Source organism: Salmo salar, chromosome 11, assembly GCF_965601325.2.
Source record: "Salmo salar chromosome 11, fSalSal1, whole genome shotgun sequence".
Lineage (NCBI taxonomy): Eukaryota > Metazoa > Chordata > Actinopteri > Salmoniformes > Salmonidae > Salmo > Salmo salar.
In genome coordinates, this window is record NC_138301.1 from 116,457,458 (window position 1) to 116,478,012 (window position 20,555).

At 42.3% G+C, this 20,555-nt stretch overlaps 1 protein-coding gene across 1 annotated transcript in view; it reads right to left on the reverse strand.

The window, feature by feature from the left end:
- fryb (furry homolog b (Drosophila)) overlaps positions 1-20,555 on the reverse strand; it is a 159,620-nt gene that overhangs the window by 50,030 nt on the left and 89,035 nt on the right. The window contains exons 34-42 of the mRNA XM_082957584.1: positions 20,176-20,293; positions 20,005-20,075; positions 16,952-17,102; positions 12,077-12,180; positions 11,121-11,212; positions 5,360-5,453; positions 4,936-5,155; positions 3,389-3,510; positions 2,114-2,301 (exon numbers count right to left, since the gene is read on the reverse strand). Coding sequence (XP_082813710.1) covers positions 2,114-2,301; positions 3,389-3,510; positions 4,936-5,155; positions 5,360-5,453; positions 11,121-11,212; positions 12,077-12,180; positions 16,952-17,102; positions 20,005-20,075; positions 20,176-20,293 — 1,160 coding nt within the window. The remainder of the gene's footprint in view (positions 1-2,113; positions 2,302-3,388; positions 3,511-4,935; positions 5,156-5,359; positions 5,454-11,120; positions 11,213-12,076; positions 12,181-16,951; positions 17,103-20,004; positions 20,076-20,175; positions 20,294-20,555) is intronic.

Here is a 20,555-nt window from a genome sequence, read left to right on the forward strand (position 1 = left end):
TTACCTCCATCACATAGCCCTGGAACACAGACATTACTGTTACCTCCATCACATAACCCTGGAACACAGACATTACTGTTACCTCCATCACATAGCCCTGGAACACAGTCATTACTGTTACCTCCATCACATAGCCCTGGAACACAGTCATTACTGTTACCTCCATCACATAGCCCTGGAACACAGACATTACTGTTACCTCCATCACATAGCCCTGGAACACAGACATTACTGTTACCTCCATCACATAGCCCTGGAACACAGTCATTACTGTTACCTCCATCACATAGCCCTGGAACACAGTCATTACTGTTACCTCCATCACATAGCCCTGGAACACAGTCATTACTGTTACCTCCATCACATAGCCCTGGAACACAGTCATTACTGTTACCTCCATCACATAGCCCTGGAACACAGTCATTACTGTTACCTCCATCACATAGCCCTGGAACACAGACATTACTGTTACCTCCATCACATAGCCCTGGAACACAGTCATTACTGTTACCTCCATCACATAGCCCTGGAACACAGTCATTACTGTTACCTCCATCACATAGCCCTGGAACACAGACATTACTGTTACCTCCATCACATAGCCCTGGAACACAGTCATTACTGTTACCTCCATCACATAGCCCTGGAACACAGTCATTACTGTTACCTCCATCACATAGCCCTGGAACACAGTCATTACTGTTACCTCCATCACATAGCCCTGGAACACAGTCATTACTGTTACCTCCATCACATAGCCCTGGAACACAGACATTACTGTTACCTCCATCACATAGCCCTGGAACACAGACATTACTGTTACCTCCATCACATAGCCCTGGAACACAGTCATTACTGTTACCTCCATCACATAGCCCTGGAACACAGACATTACTGTTACCTCCATCACATAGCCCTGGAACACAGACATTACTGTTACCTCCATCACATAGCCCTGGAACACAGTCATTACTGTTACCTCCATCACATAGCCCTGGAACACAGTCATTACTGTTACCTCCATCACATAGCCCTGGAACACAGTCATTACTGTTACCTCCATCACATAGCCCTGGAACACAGTCATTACTGTTACCTCCATCACATAGCCCTGGAACACAGTCATTACTGTTACCTCCATCACATAGCCCTGGAACACAGACATTACTGTTACCTCCATCACATAGCCCTGGAACACAGTCATTACTGTTATCTCCATCACATAGCCCTGGAACACAGTCATTACTGTTACCTCCATCACATAGCCCTGGAACACAGACATTACTGTTACCTCCATCACATAGCCCTGGAACACAGTCATTACTGTTACCTCCATCACATAGCCCTGGAACACAGTCATTACTGTTACCTCCATCACATAGCCCTGGAACACAGTCATTACTGTTACCTCCATCACATAGCCCTGGAACACAGTCATTACTGTTACCTCCATCACATAGCCCTGGAATACCTTTGTTTTTACACTGCTGCTACTCTCTGTTTATTATCTATGCATAGTCACTTTACAAGTAACCTCGACTAACCTGTACCCCCGCACATTGACTCAGTACCGGTACCCCCTGTATATAGCCTCGTTATTTTTATGTACATTTCTTGTGTTACTTTTTGATTGATTCAAATTATATATATATTTTTTTACTTCAGTTTATTTAGTAAATATTTTCTTAACTCTATTTCTTGAACTGCATTGTTGGTTAAGGGCTTGTAAGTAAGCATTTCACTGTAAAGTCTACACCTGTTGTATTCGGCGCATGTGACAAATAACATCTGATTTGATGTGTTACCTCGATCACATAGCCCTGGAACAACACACACACACACACACACACACACACACACACACACACCACACTCACACATACACACACACACACACACACACACACACACACACACACACACACACACACACACACACACACACACACACACACACACACACACACAAACAAACAAACAAACAAACAACACACACACACACACACACACACACACACACACACACACACACACACACACACACACACACACTTTAGGTACACGCACGCACGCATGAACGCACGCACGAACAAACACACACAGATGCACGTACCTGCACCTCGTCCCCGTGCTCTCCCACCACCTCCACCAATCGTGAGAGCAGGTCGGAGACAGCGTGAGCGTTGATTGGCTGTTTGAGAGCTCTGAATATCTGGAAGCTCCGCCCAGCGTAGTGACGAGACGAGCTGCATAGAGCGGTCTGCAACGCTACATCACTCAACTGTTGCTCCAGGTGGAAATCTGACCAATGGAAAAAAAGTATTAGACAATGATGTCATGATTCTCCAGATACTCCAGGAACTTGTTAATAACTGCATTTCCTGTGCCCAGAATCACAAAACACTTCTTAAGGTTCTTAATAAAAAAAAGAAGAAGTTCATAAGATAGTTCGTAAACACAATTCCTCAACAATATCTTAAGATTGAATGATTTTCTTACGAACTTCTCAAATATCTTCTTACAAATCTTCTTAAGATGTTTGTTGCTAGGCAACCGGTTTAGCTAGCTATCTAGCTAACAACGGTAATCATGTTAGCATATTTCCTACTGAGATTACTGTTCTTCAACATGTTCTTGGGTTTAAAATAATCAATACTGAAACTTTCAGATGAAGTTTGTGAGTGAATGAAACATGTTCAGTTGCTTTCATGAGCTTATTCTCTCACTGTCCAAACTTTAAGACGAGGGTTTAGCTATCTTGGAATTAAGAACAAATCCAATAACTTTATTTAAGAATCAAATTTCTTCTTAACTTTTTGCTTAAGGAGAAACATAAGAAACAGCTCAAGAACATTTCCAATAACCTTTTTGAAGAATAGCAACTTTGCTTAACTTTCTTCTTAAGTCTATATTGCTTCTTAAGAAGGTTTTGTGAATCTGGGCACAGGTCTCTTGTATGACATCATATCAATCAATCACATTTATTTATAAAGCCCTTCTTACATCAGCTGATATATCAAAGTGCTGTACAGAAACCCAGCCTAAAACCCCAAACAGCAAGCAATGCAGGTGTAGAAGCACGGTGGCTAGGAAAAACTCCCTAGAAAGGCCAAAACCTAGGAGGAAACCTAGAGAGGAACCAGGCTCTGAGCTCCATAAGTGGTGATGTGGCTTCAGGAACAACAAAAGTGCTTCAAATTAGTGATAAAACAAGTATTAGAATCACCTTTATTCACCAACTACATTAACACATACTCTGAATGTTACTTGGTGAAATGGTGCTGCTAGTGACAGACAACATTTAGAGACATTACACAATAAAATGCTTAACAATATCTATTTTTAAATTAAAAAAAGATGGTTTACGTTAGTAATAATAAAGTGTTACCTGACTTGGACTCCTTGAAGACAGAGATGACGTGTCGGAGGAAGTTGGACAGCTGGTCAGAGCTCTTACAGTTGGGGTTCTTAGGAGTGATGTCTTCGTGGACCCACAGCGGGCCAAACGCTCTGAGTATGGAGAGAACAGTACTCCAGGCACTGTGTACCCACCACCATCACACCACCACACACAGGTTACACACACACACACACACACACACACACATGCACCTACGGACACACTGCACACAGGTGACAACCACTGCCCCATATGCACACACTTTCACAGATACACAAATGGGCCGCCCCCAGGTGGTAAGGTTAGGTAACAACACATCTGCCACGCGGATCCTCAACACAGGGGCCCCTCAGGGGTGCGTGCTCAACTGACCCTCCTGTACTCCCTGTTCACTCATGACTGCACGGCCAGGCACGACTCCAACACCATCATTAAGTTTGCTGATGACACAACAGTGGTAGGCCTGATCACAGACAACAACGAGACAGCCTATAGGGAGGAGGTCAGAGACCTGGCAGTGTGGTGCCAGAACAACAACCTCTCCCTTACTGTGATCAAGACAAAGGAGATGATTGTGGACTACAGGAAAAGGAGAACCGAGTGCGCCCCCATTCTCATCGACGGGGCTGTAGTGGAGCAGGTTGAGAGCTTCAAGTTCCTTGGTGGCCACCTCACCAACAAACTAACATGGTCCAAACACACCAAGACAGTCGTGAAGCGGGCACGACAAAACCTATTCCCCCTCAGGAGACCAAAATGATTTGGCATGGGTCCTGAGATCCTCAAAAGGTTCTACAGCTGCACCATCGAGAGCATCCTGACTGGTTGCATCACTGCCTGGTATGGCAACTGCTCGGCCTCCGACCGCAAGGCACTTCAGAGGGTAGTGCGTACGGCCCAGTATATCACTGGGGCTAAGCTGCCTACCATCCAGGACCTCTACACCAGACGGTGTTAGAGGAAGGCCCTAACAATTGTTAAAGACTCCAGCCACCCTAGTCATAGACTGTTCTCTCTGCTGCCGCACGGCAAGCAGTACCGGAGCGCCAAGTCTAGGTCCAAGAGGCATCTAAACAGCTTCTACCCCCAAGTCATAAGACTCCTGAACATCTAGTCAATTGGCTACCCAGACTATGGCTTGACCCCCCCCCCCCCACCACCACCACTCTCTGTTGTCATCTATGCATAGTCACTTTAATTAACTCTACCTACATTAACGCCCCCACACATTGACTCTGTACCGGCACCCCCCTGTGTATATTGTTAATTTTTACTGCTGCTCTTTAATTACTTGATACTTTTATCTTTTATTCTTATCCATATTCTTTGAAACGGCACTGTTTAGGGGCTCGTAAGTAAGCATTTCACTGTAGGGTCTACACCTGTTGTATTCCGCGCATGTGACTAATAAAATTTGATTTGATTTGAAATGTAGGCATCTTTTCAGTCTTAAGTGTTTGTGATTGTGTGTGTGTGTGAGTCTCTCTCTCTCTTTCTCTCTTTATGTGTGTGTGAGCGTGCGTGTCTGTGTGTACCTGGTGGTTAGGAACTCTATCAGTTTGTTGGTCTTGTTGTCCGCCTCACTGGCCGTGTCCTCTAGATCCTCCAGGTCATCAGGGGTTACCATGGGCAGGTTACCCACACTGCCCCCCGTGCTGCCGCCGCCAAGACTGGCAGAAGAAGAGTTGGAGGAGGAGCTCATGCCAGAGTCAGCCACCGGGGATGCCTGCCACTCCCGCAGGAAGTCAGGACCACCTGACAGGAAGCAGGAAGTGAATAGCAGAGATGAACAGGTGTACCGGCAAAACTGGTTAGTGTTAAATACTATCCTTGCTGATGATTCTGAACAGAACGGACAGAGTCGTTACTACATGGTCATGCTGAAGTACTGCGTTCTCTAACCACAAATGTCTTTGCTGATGCCTCTAGTGTGTGTGTCTGTGTGTGTGTGTGTGTTACCTGAGTACTGGTATTCTGGCTGATAGCTGGATTTGATGGTGAGTGTTTTGTTGTCACTGATCTCTCTGGTGAGCAGCAGCACAGAGGCTATCACCTGGGAACACACGGATGTAGCATGTTTTACAGACAATAAATAACTTCTCACACACAACCACACACACACACACACACACACGCTCTGAACCTAAAACACACAACCACACACACACGCTATGAACCTAAAACACACAACCACACACACACACGCTATGAACATAAAACACACAACCACACACACACACACTATGAACCTAAAACACACAACCACACACACACACACACACGCTATGAACCTAAAACACACAACCACACACACACACACGCTCTGAACCTAAAACACACACACACACACACACGCTATGAACCTAAAACACACAACCACACACACACACGCTATGAACCTAAAACACACAACCACACACACACACGCTATGAACCTAAAACACACAACCACACACACACACACACACACACACGCTATGAACCTAAAACACACAACCACACACACACACGCTATGGACCTAAAACACACAACCACACACACACGCTATGAACCTAAAACACACAACCACACACACACACGCTATGAACATAAAACACACAACCACACACACACACACTATGAACCTAAAACACACAACCACACACACACACACACACGCTATGAACGCTATGGCCTGACTGAAACATGGCTTAAGCCTGATGAATTTACTGTGTTAAATGAGGCCTCACCCCCAGGTTACATTAGTGACCATACCCCCCGTGCATCCGGCAAAGGCGGAGGTGTTGCTAACATTTACGATAGCAAATTTCAATTTACAAAAAAAAAAACAACAATGACGTTTTCGTCTTTTGAGCTTCTAGTCATGAAATCTATGCAGCCTACTCACTCACTTTTTATAGCTACTGTTTATAGGCCTCCTGGGCCATATGCAGTGTTCCTCACTGAGTTCCCTGAATTCCTATCGGATCTTGTAGTCATAGCAGATAATATTCTAATTTTTGGTGACTTTAACATTCACATGGAAAAGTCCACAGACCCACTCCAAAAGGCTTTCGGAGCCATCATCGACTCAGTGGGTTTTGTCCAACATGTCTCTGGACCTACTCACTGCCACAGTCATACTCTGGACCTAGTTTTGTCCCATGGAATAAATGTTGTGGATCTAAATGTTTTTCCTCATAATCCTGGACTATCGGACCACCATTTTATTACGTTTGCAATTGCAACAAATAATCTGCTCAGACCCCAACCAAGGAGCATTAAAAGTCGTGCTATAAATTCTCAGACAACCCAAAGATTCCTTGATGCCCTTCCAGACTGCCTCTGCCTACCCAAGGACGTCAGAGGACAAAAATCAGTTAACCACCTAACCGAGGAACTCAATTTAACCTTGCGCAATACCCTAGATGCAGTTGCACCCCTAAAAACTAAAAACATCTGTCATAAGAAACTAGCTCCCTGGTATACAGAAAATACACGAGCTCTGAAGCAAGCTTCCAGAAAATTGGAACGGAAATGGCGCCACACCAAACTGGAAGTCTTCCGACTAGCTTGGAAAGACAGTACCGTGCAGTATCGAAGAGCCCTTACTGCTGCTCGATCATCCTATTTTTCCAACTTAATTGAGGAAAATAAGAACAATCCGAAATTTCTTTTTGATACTGTCGCAAAGCTAACTAAAAAGCAGCCTTCGCAAATGGAGGATGGCTTTCACTTCAGCAGTAATAAATTTATGAACTTCTTTGAGGAAAAGATCATGATCATTAGAAAGCAAATTACAGACTCCTCTTTAAATCTGGGTATTCCTCCAAAGCTCCATTGTCCTGAGTCTGCACAACTCTGCCAGGACCTAGGATCAAGGGAGATACTAAAGTGTTTTAGTACTATATCTCTTGACGCAATGATGAAAATAATCATGGCCTCCAAACCCTCAAGCTGCATACTGGACCCTATTCCAACTAAACTACTGAAAGAGCTGCTTCCTGTGCTTGGCCCTCCTATGTTGAACATAATAAACGGCTCTCTATCCACCGGATGTGTACCAAGCTCACTAAAAGTGGCAGTAATAAAGCCTCTCTTGAAAAAGCCGAATCTTGATCCAGAAATTATAAAAAACTATCGGCCTATATCGAATCTTCCATTCCTCTCCAAAATTTTAGAAAAAGCTGTTGCACAGCAACTGACTGCCTTCCTGAAGACAAACAATGTATACGAAACGCTTCAGTCTGGTTTTAGACCCCATCATAGCACTGAGACTGCACTTGTGAAGGTGGTAAATGACCTTTTAATGACGTCAGACCGAGGCTCTGCATCTGTCCTCGTGCTCCTAGATCTTAGTGCCGCTTTTGATACCATCGATCACCACATTCTTTTGGAGAGATTGGAAACCCAAATTGGTCTACATGGACAAGTTCTGGCCTGGTTTAGATCTTATCTGTCGGAAAGATATCAGTTTGTCTCTGTGAATGGTTTGTCCTCTGACAAATCAATTGTAAATTTCGGTGTTCCTCAAGGTTCCGTTTTAGGACCACTATTGTTTTCACTATATATTTTACCTCTTGGGGATGTCATTCGAAAACATAATGTTAAATTTCACTGCTATGCAGACGACACACAGCTGTACATTTCAATGAAACATGGTGAAGCCCCAAAATTGCCCTCGCTAGAAGCCTGTGTTTCAGACATAAAGAAGTGGATGGCTGCAAACTTTCTACTTTTAAACTCGGACAAAACAGAGATGCTTGTTCTAGGTCCCAAGAAACAAAGAGATCTTCTGTTGAATCTGACAATTAATCTGGATGGTTGTACAGTCGTCTCAAATAAAACTGTGAAGGACCTCGGCGTTACTCTGGACCCTGATCTCTCTTTTGAAGAACATATCAAGACTGTTTCAAGGACAGCTTTTTTCCATCTACGTAACATTGCAAAAATCAGAAATTTTCTGTCCAAAAATGACGCAGAAAAATTAATCCATGCTTTTGTTACTTCTAGGCTGGACTACTGCAATGCTCTACTTTCCGGCTACCCGGATAAAGCACTAAATAAACTTCAGTTAGTGCTAAATACGGCTGCTAGAATCCTGACTAGAACCAAAAAATTTGATCATATTACTCCAGTGTTAGCCTCCCTACACTGGCTTCCTGTTAAGGCAAGGGCTGATTTCAAGGTTTTACTGCTAACCTACAAAGCATTACATGGGCTTGCTCCTACCTATCTTTCCGATTTGGTCCTGCCGTACATACCTACACGTACGCTACGGTCACAAGACGCAGGCCTCCTAATTGTCCCTAGAATTTCTAAGCAAACGGCTGGAGGTAGGGCTTTCTCCTATAGAGCTCCATTTTTATGGAATGGTCTGCCTACCAATGTGAGAGACGCAGACTCAGTCTCAACCTTTAAGTCTTTACTGAAGACTTATCTCTTCAGTAGGTCCTATGATTAAGTATAGTCTGGCCCAGGAGTGTGAAGGTGAACGGAAAGGCTGGAGCAACGAACCGCCCTTGCTGTCTCTGCCTTGCCGGTTCCCCTCTTTCCACTGGGATTCTCTGCCTCTAACCCTTTTACAGAGGCTGAGTCACTGGCCTACTGGTGTTCTTCCATGCCGTCCATGGGAGGGGTGCGTCACTTGAGTGGGTTGAGTCACTGACGTGGTCTTCCTGTCTGGGTTGGCGCCCCCCCCCCCCCCCCCCCTTGGGTTGTGCCATGGCGGAGATCGTTGTGGGCTATACTCGGCCTTGTCTTAGGACGGTAAGTTGGTGGTTGGAGACATCCCTCTAGTGGTGTGGGGGCTGTGCTTTGGCAAAGTGGGTGGGGTTATATCCTGCCTGTTTGGCCCTGTCCGGGGGTATCATCGGATGGGGCCACAGTGTCTTCTGATCCCTCCTGTCTCAGCCTCCAGTATTTATGCTGCAGTAGTTTATGTGTCGGGGGGCTAGGGTCAGTCTGTTACATCTGGAGTATTTCTCTTGTCTTATCCGGTGTCCTGTGTGTATTTAAATATGCTCTCTCTAATTCTCTCTTTCTCTCTTTCTGTCTTTCTCTCGGAGGACCTGAGCCCTAGGACCATGCCTCAGGACTACCTGGTATGATGACTCCTTGCTGTCCCCAGTCCACCTGGCCGTGCTGCTGCTCCAGTTTCAACTGTTCTGCCTGCGGCTATGGAACCCTGACCTGTTCACCGGACGTGCTTGTTGCACCCTCGACAACTACTATGATTATTATTATTTGACCATGCTGGTCATTTATGAACATTTTAACATTTTAACATTTTGACCATGTTCTGTTTTAATATCCACCCTGCACAGCCAGAAGAGGACTGGCCACCCCTCATAGCCTGGTTCCTCTCTAGGTTTCTTCCTAGGTTTTTGGCCTTTCTAGGGAGTTTTTCCTAGGGAGTTTTTCCTAGCCACCGTGCTTCTTTCACATGCTTTGCTTGCTGTTTGGGGTTTTAGGCTGGGTTTCTGTACAGCACTTTGAGAATATCAGCTGATGTACGAAGGGCTATATAAAAATAAATTTGATTTGATTTGAACCTAAAACACACAACCACACACACACACGCTATGAACCTAAAACACACAACCACACACACACGTTATGACCTGAAAACACACAGACGATCTTACACACAACCATAAACACATGCTGGTCTTATTCCCATCTTGTGCCAAAGCTTCCCATTTGAAAACATTTTGCTACGTTGCGCCCCACTAAACAGGACCATGTCTTTTAGAGTGAATGTATTGTAATGTTAAAAAAAATGTATAACTGCCCTAATTTTGCTGGACCCCAGGAAGAGAAGCTGCTGCCTTGGCAGGATCAAATGGGGATCCATAATAAACCCCAGGAAGAGAAGCTGCTGCCTTGGCAGGATCTAATGGGGATATATAATAAACCCCAGGAAGAGAAGCTGCTGCCTAGGCAGGAACTAATGGGGATCCATAATAAACCCCAGGAAGAGAAGCTGCTGCCTTGGCAGGAACTAATGGGGATCCATAATAAACCCCAGGAAGAGTAGCTGCTGCCTTGGCAGGAACTAATGGGGATCCATAATAAACCCCAGGAAGAGAAGCTGCTGCCTAGGCAGGAACTATTGGGGATCCATAATAAACCCCAGGAAGAGTAGCTGCTGCCTTGGCAGGAACTAATGGGGATCCATAATAAACCCCAGGAAGAGTAGCTGCTGCCTTGGCAGGAACTAATGGGGATCCATAATAAACCCCAGGAAGAGAAGCTGCTGCCTAAGCAGGAACTAATGGGGATCCATAATAAACCCCAGGAAGAGTAGCTGCTGCCTTGGCAGGAACTAATGGGGATCCATAATAAACCCCAGGAAGAGAAGCTGCTGCCTTGGCAGGAACTAATGGGGATCCATAATAAACCCCAGGAAGAGTAGCTGCGCCCTTGGCAGGAACTAATGGGGATCCATAATAAACCCCAGGAAGAGTAGCTGCTGCTTTGACAGGAACTAATGGGGATCCATAATAAACCCCAGGAAGAGAAGCTGCTGCCTTGCAAGAACTAATGGGGATCCATAATAAACCCCAGGAAGAGTAGCTGCTGCCTTGGCAGGAACTAATGGGGATCCATAATAAACCCCAGGAAGAGAACCTGCTGCCTTGGCAGGAACTAATGGGGATCCATAATAAACCCCAGGAAGAGTAGCTGCTGCCTTGGCAGGAACTAATGGGGATCCATACTAAATAGAAATACAAATACCTGGAAGTTGTTGTTGCAGGATAAAGCGATGAGGAGGTGGAGGAGGAGACGCTTGCTGTGTTCAAACACCTCTGGCCTGTAGTGGTCCAGACCTGGAGAATAGAGACAACGTTAGACCTGTAGGGGTCCAGACCTGGAGAATAGAGACAACGTTAGACCTGTAGGGGTCCAGACCTGGAGAATAGAGACAACATTAGACCTGCAGGGGTCCATACCTGGAGAATAGAGACAACGTTAGACCTGTAGGGGTCCAGACCTGGAGAATAGAGACAACGTTAGACCTGTAGGGGTCCAGCCACCGGGGAGCCAGGCCCAGCCAATCAGAATTAGTTTTTCCCCACAAAAGGGCTTTATTACAGACAGAAATACTAAATTTAATCAGCTGTCCTTTAGACGATCCCACTGGTGAAGAGGCTGTATGTGGAGTTCCTGGGTTGGCGTGGTTACACGTGGTCTGCGGTTGTGAGGCCGGTTGGACATATTTTCAAATTCTCTAAAACAACGTTGGAGACGGCTTATGGTAGAGAAATGAACATTAAATTCTCTGGCAACAGCTATGGTGGACATTTCTGCTGTCAGCATGCCAATTGCACGCTTCTTCAAAACCTGAAATATCTGTGGCATTGAGTTGTGTGATAAAACTGCACATTTTAGAGTGGCCTTTTATTGTCCCCAGCACAAGGTGCACCTGTGTAATGATCATGCTGTTTAATCAGCTTCTTCATATGCCACACCTGTCAGGTGGATGGATTATCTTGGCAAAGGAGAAATGCACACTACTACACACACACACGCCCACGCAGTCCATCATTAACATGTTTGGATGAATTATTATTATTTTGTATTTTTTTATTTAACCTTTATTTAACTATGCAAGTCAGTTAAGAACAACTTCTTATTTACAATGATGGCCTGTACTGGCCAAACCCGGACGACAAACAGAGATGGTACTGTACCTAGGAATAGGGCGTGCAGCAGTAGTGGAAGGTGAAGGGCCCAGTCTTCTCTCACACTGTGGTCCACCACCATCTCTGTCATGAAGATCACTGCTATATTACACCTGAGAGAACGCAAAACACAGCATGTGATTGAGTTAGTTAACCTGTACAAATGAACAAAGGGAATAAAAAAGGAATTTGCAAAAATCTGCACATTTCAAAAAACAAGTTTTGGAACACAAATAGAGGTCTTGATATAAACATGCTACATTAACTTTAACTTTTAACATTTTTCCACCAAACAATTTATTTTATGACATTGTCATATAGTCCAACCATAGAGAAGAACACACACACAGTTGACAGACAGCATTTTAAATAGACACACGTTTTTCCTCGACTGTGTCGTTGTATGTCTCTCTATGATATCTCTGATCTCAGAGATTTTTATATTGTTTTACTGAGACAGAGATTATTATATTGTTTTACTGAGACAGAGATTATTATATTGTTTTACTGAGACAGAGATTATTATATTATTTTACTGAGACAGAGATTATTATATTATCTCAGCAAGCCAGCAGCATACCACCCTGCATCCCACTGCTGGCTTGCATCTCAAGCTAAGCAGGGTTGGCCCTGGTCGGGCCCTGGTCGGTCCCTGGATGGGAGACCATATGGTGTTGGAGGGGCAGTAGGAGGTACTCTTTCCTCATATATTAAAAAAATATATGCCCCAGGGCAGTGATTGTGTAGGGTGCTGTCTTTCAGATGGGATGTTAAATGGGTGTCCTGACTCTCTGAGGTCATTAAAGATCCCATGGCACGTATTGTTAGAGTAGGGGTGTTAACCCCTCATACCATCATGGTCACCTAATAATCCCCAGTTTATAATTGGCTCATTCATCCTCTGTAACTATTCCCTAGGTTGTTGATGAGAATGTGTTCTCAGTCAACTTACCTGGTAAAATAAATATTATCTTACTAAAGCAGAGATTATTATACTTTCTTACTGAGACAGAGATAATTATATTGTCTTACTAAAGCAGAGATAATTATATTTTCTTTCTGAGACAGAGATAATTATATTGTCTTACTGAGACAGAGATAATTATATTGTCTTACTGAGACAGAGATAATTATATTGTCTTACTGAGACAGAGATAATGATATTGTCTTACTGAGACAGAGATAATTATATTGTCTTATTGAGACAGAGATTATTATATTGTTTTACTGAGACAGAGATTATTATATTGTCTTACTGAGACAGAGATAATTATATTGTCTTACTGAGACACAGATAATTATATTGTCTTACTGAGACAGAGATAATTATATTGTCTTACTGAGACAGAGATAATTATATTTAGGTGGTGAGGAACACATTCTCTACATTCTGTCCTGCAGCTGGATCAGCAGATTAGCAGCCTCTTGGCTGGAAAGGTATGCAGGTGCCTGTGTGTGTGTACAGTGCCTTGCGAAAGTATTCAGCCCCCTTGAACTTTTTGACCTTTTGCCACATTTCAGGCTTCAAACATAAAGATATAAAACTGTAATTTGTTGTGAAGAATCAACAACAAGTGGGACACAATTATGAAGTGGAACGAAATTTATTGGATATTTCAAACTTTTTTAACAAATAAAAAACTGAAAAATTGGCTGTGCAAAATTATTCAGCCCCTTTACTTTCAGTGCAGCAAACTCGCTCCAGAAGTTCAGTGAGGATCTCTGAATGATCCAATGTTGACCTAAATGACTAATGATGATAAATAGAATCCACCTGTGTGTAATCAAGTCTCCGTATAAATGCACCTGCTCTGTGATAGTCTCAGAGGTCCGTTTAAAGTGCAGAGAGCATCATGAAGAACAAGGAACACACCAGGCAGGTCCAAGATACTGTTGTGGAGAAGTTTAAAGCCGGATTTGGATACAAAAAGATTTCCCAAGCTTTAAACATCCCAAGGAGCACTGTGCAAGCGATAATATTAAAATGGAAAGAGTATCAGACCACTGCAAATCTACGAAGACCCGGCCGTCCCTCTAAACTTTCAGCTCATACAAGGAGAAGACTGATCAGAGATGCAGCCAAGAGGCCCATGATCACTCTGGATGAACTGCAGAGATCTACAGCTGAGGTGGGAGACTCTGTCCATAGGACAACAATCAGTCGTATACTGCACAAATCTGGCCTTTATGGAAGAGTGGCAAGAAGAAAGCCATTTCTTAAAGATATCCATAAAAAGTGTCGTTTAAAGTTTGCCACTAGCCACCTGGGAGACACAGCAAACATGTGGAAGAAGGTGCTCTGGTCAGATGAAACCAAAATCAAACTTTTTGGCAACAATGCAAAACGTTATGTTTGGCGTAAAAGCAACACAGCTCATCACCCTGAACACACCATCCCCACTGTCAAACATGGTGGTGGCAGCATCATGGTTTGGGCCTGCTTTTCTTCAGCAGGGGCAGGGAAGATGGTTAAAATTGATGGGAAGATGGATGGAGCCAAATACAGGACCATTCTGGAAGAAAACCTGCAAAAGACCTGAGACTGGGACGGAGATTTGTCTTCCAACAAGACAATGATCCAAAACATAAAGCAAAATCTACAATAGAATGGTTCACAAATAAACATATCCAGGTGTTAGAATGGCCAAGTCAAAGTCCAGACCTGAATCCAATCGAGAATCTGTGGAAAGAACTGAAAACTGCTGTTCACAAACGCTCTCCATCCAACCTCACTGAGCTCGAGCTGTTTTGCAAGGAGGAATGGGCAAAAATTTCAGTCTCTCGATGTGCAAAACTGATAGAGACATACCCCAAGTGACTTACAGCTGTAATCGCAGCAAAAGGTGGCGCTACAAAGTATTAACTTAAGGGGGCTGAATAATTTTGCACGCCCAATTTTTCAGTTTTTTATTTGTTAAAAAAGTTTGAAATATCCAATAAATTTCGTTCCACTTCATGATTCTGTCCCACTTGTTGTTGATTCTTCACAAAAATTACAGTTTTATATCTTTATGTTTGAAGCCTGAAATGTGGCAAAAGGTCGAAAAGTTCAAGGGGGCTGAATACTTTCGCAAGGCACTGTATGTGTGTGAGTGTGTGTGTGCACGTGTGTACTGTATGTGCATGTGTGTCAGTGTTCATTTTGTTATTTAAGTCTAGTTTTAGTCACAGTCATTTAAGTCTAGTTTTAGTCAGTCATTTAAGTCTAGTTTTAGTCACAGTCATTTAAGTCTAGTTTTAGTCACAGTCATTGGGCAGCAGGGTAGCCTAGTGGTTAGAGCGTTGGGCCAGTAACTGAAAGGTTGCAAGTTTGAATCCCCGAGCTGACAAGGTAAAAATCTGTCATTCTGCCCCTGAACAAGGCAGTTAACCCACTGTTCCTAGGCCGTCATTGTAAATAAGAATTTGTTCTTAACTGACTTGCCTAGTAAAATAAATAAAAATGTAAGTATAGTTTTAGTCACAGTCATTTAAGTCCTATTTTAGTCATTGTAGTTTTCTTTTGTTTTATTAAATAGTTCATACACACCTCTAACTTACCTTACATCATGTACATAATATATTCCATTCCCGTAGTCACACCATTTCAGTCACATAATATATTCCATTCCCTTAGTCACACCATTTCATTCACATAATATATTCCATTCCCTTAGTCACACCATTTCAGTCACATAATATATTCCATTCCCGTAGTCACACCATTTCAGTCACATAATATATTCCATTCCCTTAGTCACACCATTTCAGTCACATAATATATTCCATTCCCTTAGTCACACCATTTCAGTCACATAATATATTCCATTCCCTTAGTCACACCATTTTAGTCACATAATAGTCAGTGCATTCTTTTCTATTAAATAATGGAATATTTCGGCTACTGTACACATTCAGATAGCCATGTCCAACTAGGCTTACTATCCCCTCATATACTGGCAACATTGATATTGTGGCATATTGTAACCAATGCTAGCCTTAGTCTACCATATAGGCCAACCATAAAGTCTTGGCTACAGGTTAAACAATTTACAGCTCTGACTTCCTCCCCATCATAACCGTCAAGGTCATAAATAACTGTTGTTTCCCTGAAAAGGGGCGAATTGGAGCTTTCCAGAAATGCCAGAAGTATTACTGTACTCCTAATAGTCAACAAATAGCATTAGTGGACCGCAACCCAGATGAATGAATAACAGTGAATGTCAGAAAATAGAGCTTCTGATGAGATCAAAGCAAAAATAGATGAAATTAAGGATCTTTATTTGAGACAGTTTGCTACAGCAGAAAGATAATCCTGCAGCAACAGGAAAAATGAAATATTATGTGGATTATAATCATTTTTTGTAGGGGTTGATACATTTTTCATTAGGGCAAATGAAGTCTGACATTTTAAAGTGAAAATTACAAACTTTAGAAGCATTTTTTGTATAAATTTTTTTTACTTTGAATACACTACAAGTTTCCATTTCCTACTGTGCTGGAAAATTCTCAGCAACAAAAGGTGTGATCAAATGAAGATCCTACATCTGTAAACAGTATTGTTTCCTAGCCGGCTTCACATCAGTTGAAAAGACTGAGGAGTGACTGAAGAGACCGCCTGGGAGCTGTGTGGGAGAGCAGATCAGCTCAACTAAAAGATGACAATTCTGCCAATGAGAGGATTGCATAAAATAGTCCGCAGAATCTTCATGTCAAATTAAATGTCCATCAGTCTCACATGGAATTCTCGTTTCGTCACACTTTCGTAGACTAAAATGAAAAGTAATTTGTAATAGTAATGTTTGTTTTTTTCAGGGCATCTCGTCTCGTTATCCTCATGGTTTTAGTCAGGAAAAGCAGGTCGTTGACTAGTGTTTTTCATCATATTTATTGTTGTGTGTTTACCTGTGTAGTGGTCCCCTAGGTGTGATGGTTTCAGGAAGGTAGTCCACCAGCGGCGCCCAGCAACCTCCGTTAACTGGCATGGGCAACGGCTGCGGCCGATTGGTCTCCAACACGCTCATCAGCCAACCAGCATACGGCGGGAGAGGGTCATCTGGGGGAATAGACCAATCAGGAGACAGTGTTATGTTCTAACAATTAGGGCCAGGAGCTTTTTTTTATCAGACCTGGGTTTAGACAAACACACACACAAAACACAACAAACACATTATGATAATCAGATCTGGGTTTAGAATGATAATCAGATCTGGGTTTAGAAGGATAATCAGATCTGGGTTTAGAATGATAATCAGATCTGGGTCTAGAATGATAATCAGATCTGGGTTTAGAATGATAATCAGATCTGGGTTTAGAATGATAATCAGACCTGGGTTTAGAATGATAATCAGATCTGGGTCTAGAATGATAATCAGATCTGGGTTTAGAATGATAATCAGATCTGGGTTTAGAATGATAATCCAATCTGGGTTTAGAATGATAATCAGATCTGGGTTTAGAATGATAATCAGATCTGGGTTTAGAATGATAATCAGATCTGGGTTTAGAATGATAATCAGATCTGGGTTTAGAATGATAATCAGATCTGGGTTTAGATTGATAATCAGATCTGGGTTTAGAATGATAATCAGATCTGGGTTTAGAATGATAATCAGACCTGGGTTTAGAATGATAATCAGATCTGGGTGTAGAATGATAATCAGACCTGGGTTTAGAATGATAATCAGAACTGGGTTTAGAATGATAATCAGATCTGGGTTTAGAATAATAATCAGATCTGGGTTTAGAATGATAATCAGATCTGGGTTTAGAATGATAATCAGATCTGGGTTTAGAATGATAATCAGATCTGGGTCTAGAATGATAATCAGATCTGGGTTTAGAATGATAATCAGATCTGGGTTTAGAATGATAATCAGATCTGGGTTTAGAATGATAATCAGATCTGGGTTTAGAATGATAATCAGATCTGGGTTTAGAATGATAATCAGATCTGGGTCTAGAATGATAATCAGATCTGGGTTTAGAATGATAATCAGATCTGGGTTTAGAATGATAATCCGATCTGGGTTTAGAATGATAATCAGATCTGGGTTTAGAATGATAATCAGATCTGGGTTTAGAATGATAATCAGATCTGGGTTTAGAATGATAATCAGATCTGGGTTTACAATGATAATCAGATCTGGGTTTAGAATGATAATCAGATCTGGGTTTAGAATGATAATCAGATCTGGGTTTAGATTGATAATCAGATCTGGGTTTAGAATGATAATCAGATCTGGGTTTAGAATGATAATCAGACCTGGGTTTAGAATGATAATCAGATCTGGGTTTAGAATGATAATCAGACCTGGGTTTAGAATGATAATCAGATCTGGGTTTAGAATGATAATCAGATCTGGGTTTAGAATGATAATCAGACCTGGGTTTAGAATGATAATCAGATCTGGGTTTAGAATGATAATCAGATCTGGGTTTAGAATAATAATCAGATCTGGGTTTAGAATGATAATCAGATCTGGGTTTAAATATTATTAGAAATCTTTAAAATAAATTGATTGTTTGCATTAGCTTTCCTGGAGAACCTGGTGGGCGGGGTTTTCCATTTTGCACCATGCAAGTTTTTGATTAAAATCTGTAAGCGCTGTTAGAAAATAAAAGCTGAACCATAAGGAAACCCCTAAAGACTGATGAAAGAAGAGCCTCCATGTGACAGCATGGTGACAAACCACCACAGAACGACCTCATGAATGTGCGGTATGCGATTAGTCAATCAGACATCGCAAAACACACAAACACACACACACATTTGAGAGCGACACAGACACACACTCTTGAGTGGGAGACATATACTCTTGATCGCGAGACAGACAAAAAGGCAGACGCACACACACACACACACACCAGGTCTGGATTCCTCCCAAAGCATGCAGGCTAAACACAGACAGAATGCCTTCACTGATGACAGGCTGACACTGTGGTTGGTACGGCTGATATCCAGACAGAATATATGTCCTGGTGTCTGATATGTCTGTAAGGGAAAGTGATACTGTAGAACATCGTCTGTATCTTGTCTGTATCCTGTCCATATCATGTTTGTGTTAGAAGATGTGGGGAAAGTAGGAGCAAATCTCTCTCGAATTTGACAATCCATTCACCTTTTATATTTTGATATAGATTGAAGGAGAGGGGGAAACAGATAGGGAAGAAAGGAAGTGCCTGCCTATACTGAGAAGTGAACCTTGCTCCCTTGCATTGGAACATGTGGTCAGAGTAGGCAGTGTAGGCTGCTCAGCCAAACTCCAGCACCAGATGTAGAATCTTAATTTGATCACCCTGTTAGCAGGATAACTTTCCCACAATGCAGGAAATCTAAAAAGTGTAGGTTATTTAAGGTTTGAAAAGGCTTCTGAAGTTTGCAATTTCCACATAGAAATTTTGGACTTAATTTTCCCTAATGAAAAATGTATCAACTCCTACAAAAATTTCCATTAATTATAATCCATATAATAATTCTAATTTCCTGTTGCTGCAGGATTATTTTCCTGCTGTAGCAAACTGGCTCAAATTAAGATCCTACATCTGTCACAAAGCATGTCTATCTTTTAGTTGTAAATCTCCTTTCAGTCTCTCTCTCTCTTTCTCTCGCTGTGTGTGTGTGTGTGTGTGTGTGTGTGTGTGTGTGTGTGTGTGTGTGTGTGTGTGTGTGTGTGTGTGTGTGTGTGTGTGTGTGTGTGTAAATCTCCTGTCAGTTTGTCAAAGACGCTACGGAATTAGTGATAATTACAACAACAGACTACTAACGAGGTTGAAGTGACTAACACTATGAGGACATTGTGGAGAGGAATGCAGGGCCCAAGGCCCTTTCCCATAGGGGTGTGTGTGTTTACAGACTGCAGAGGAATCTGCAGTGAGGTTCCGCGCCCTCACGGAAAATCAATTAGCAGAATAAAAAAAATCCCCATAAAAATCTGTCAGTTTAAGGTTCTACTCACTCTTCTCATCGTCATAGGAACCGCCTGAGCTGTTACTGTAGCGAGACTCCAGTCTGTTGTGAGCCTTGGCCCTGAGAACACACACAGTGAGGGTAGGCTTTAAGTTTAAAGTGTCATCACATTGATTTCTGAATAATAAAGTTATTTGAAATGATTGTATAAAATATCTACCCAAAGGGTGCTGTGATGGGGACCCACCTCTCCTCGTTCTCTCTGGCCAGCTTGGACTCCTCTGTCTCTGGGAAGTTCTCCTGTCCTGCCACTACTGTGTTACTGCTGGACGTAGTGCCTGGACAACACACAACAACATAAATACATAAACAACAACAACATAAATACATAAACAACAACAACATAAATACATAAACAACAACAACAACATAAATACATAAACAACAACAACATAAATACATAAACAACAACAACATAAATACATAAACAACAACAACATAAATACATAAACAACAACAACAACATAAATACATAAACAACAACAACAGAAATACATAAACAACAACATAAATACATAAACAACAACAACATAAATACAT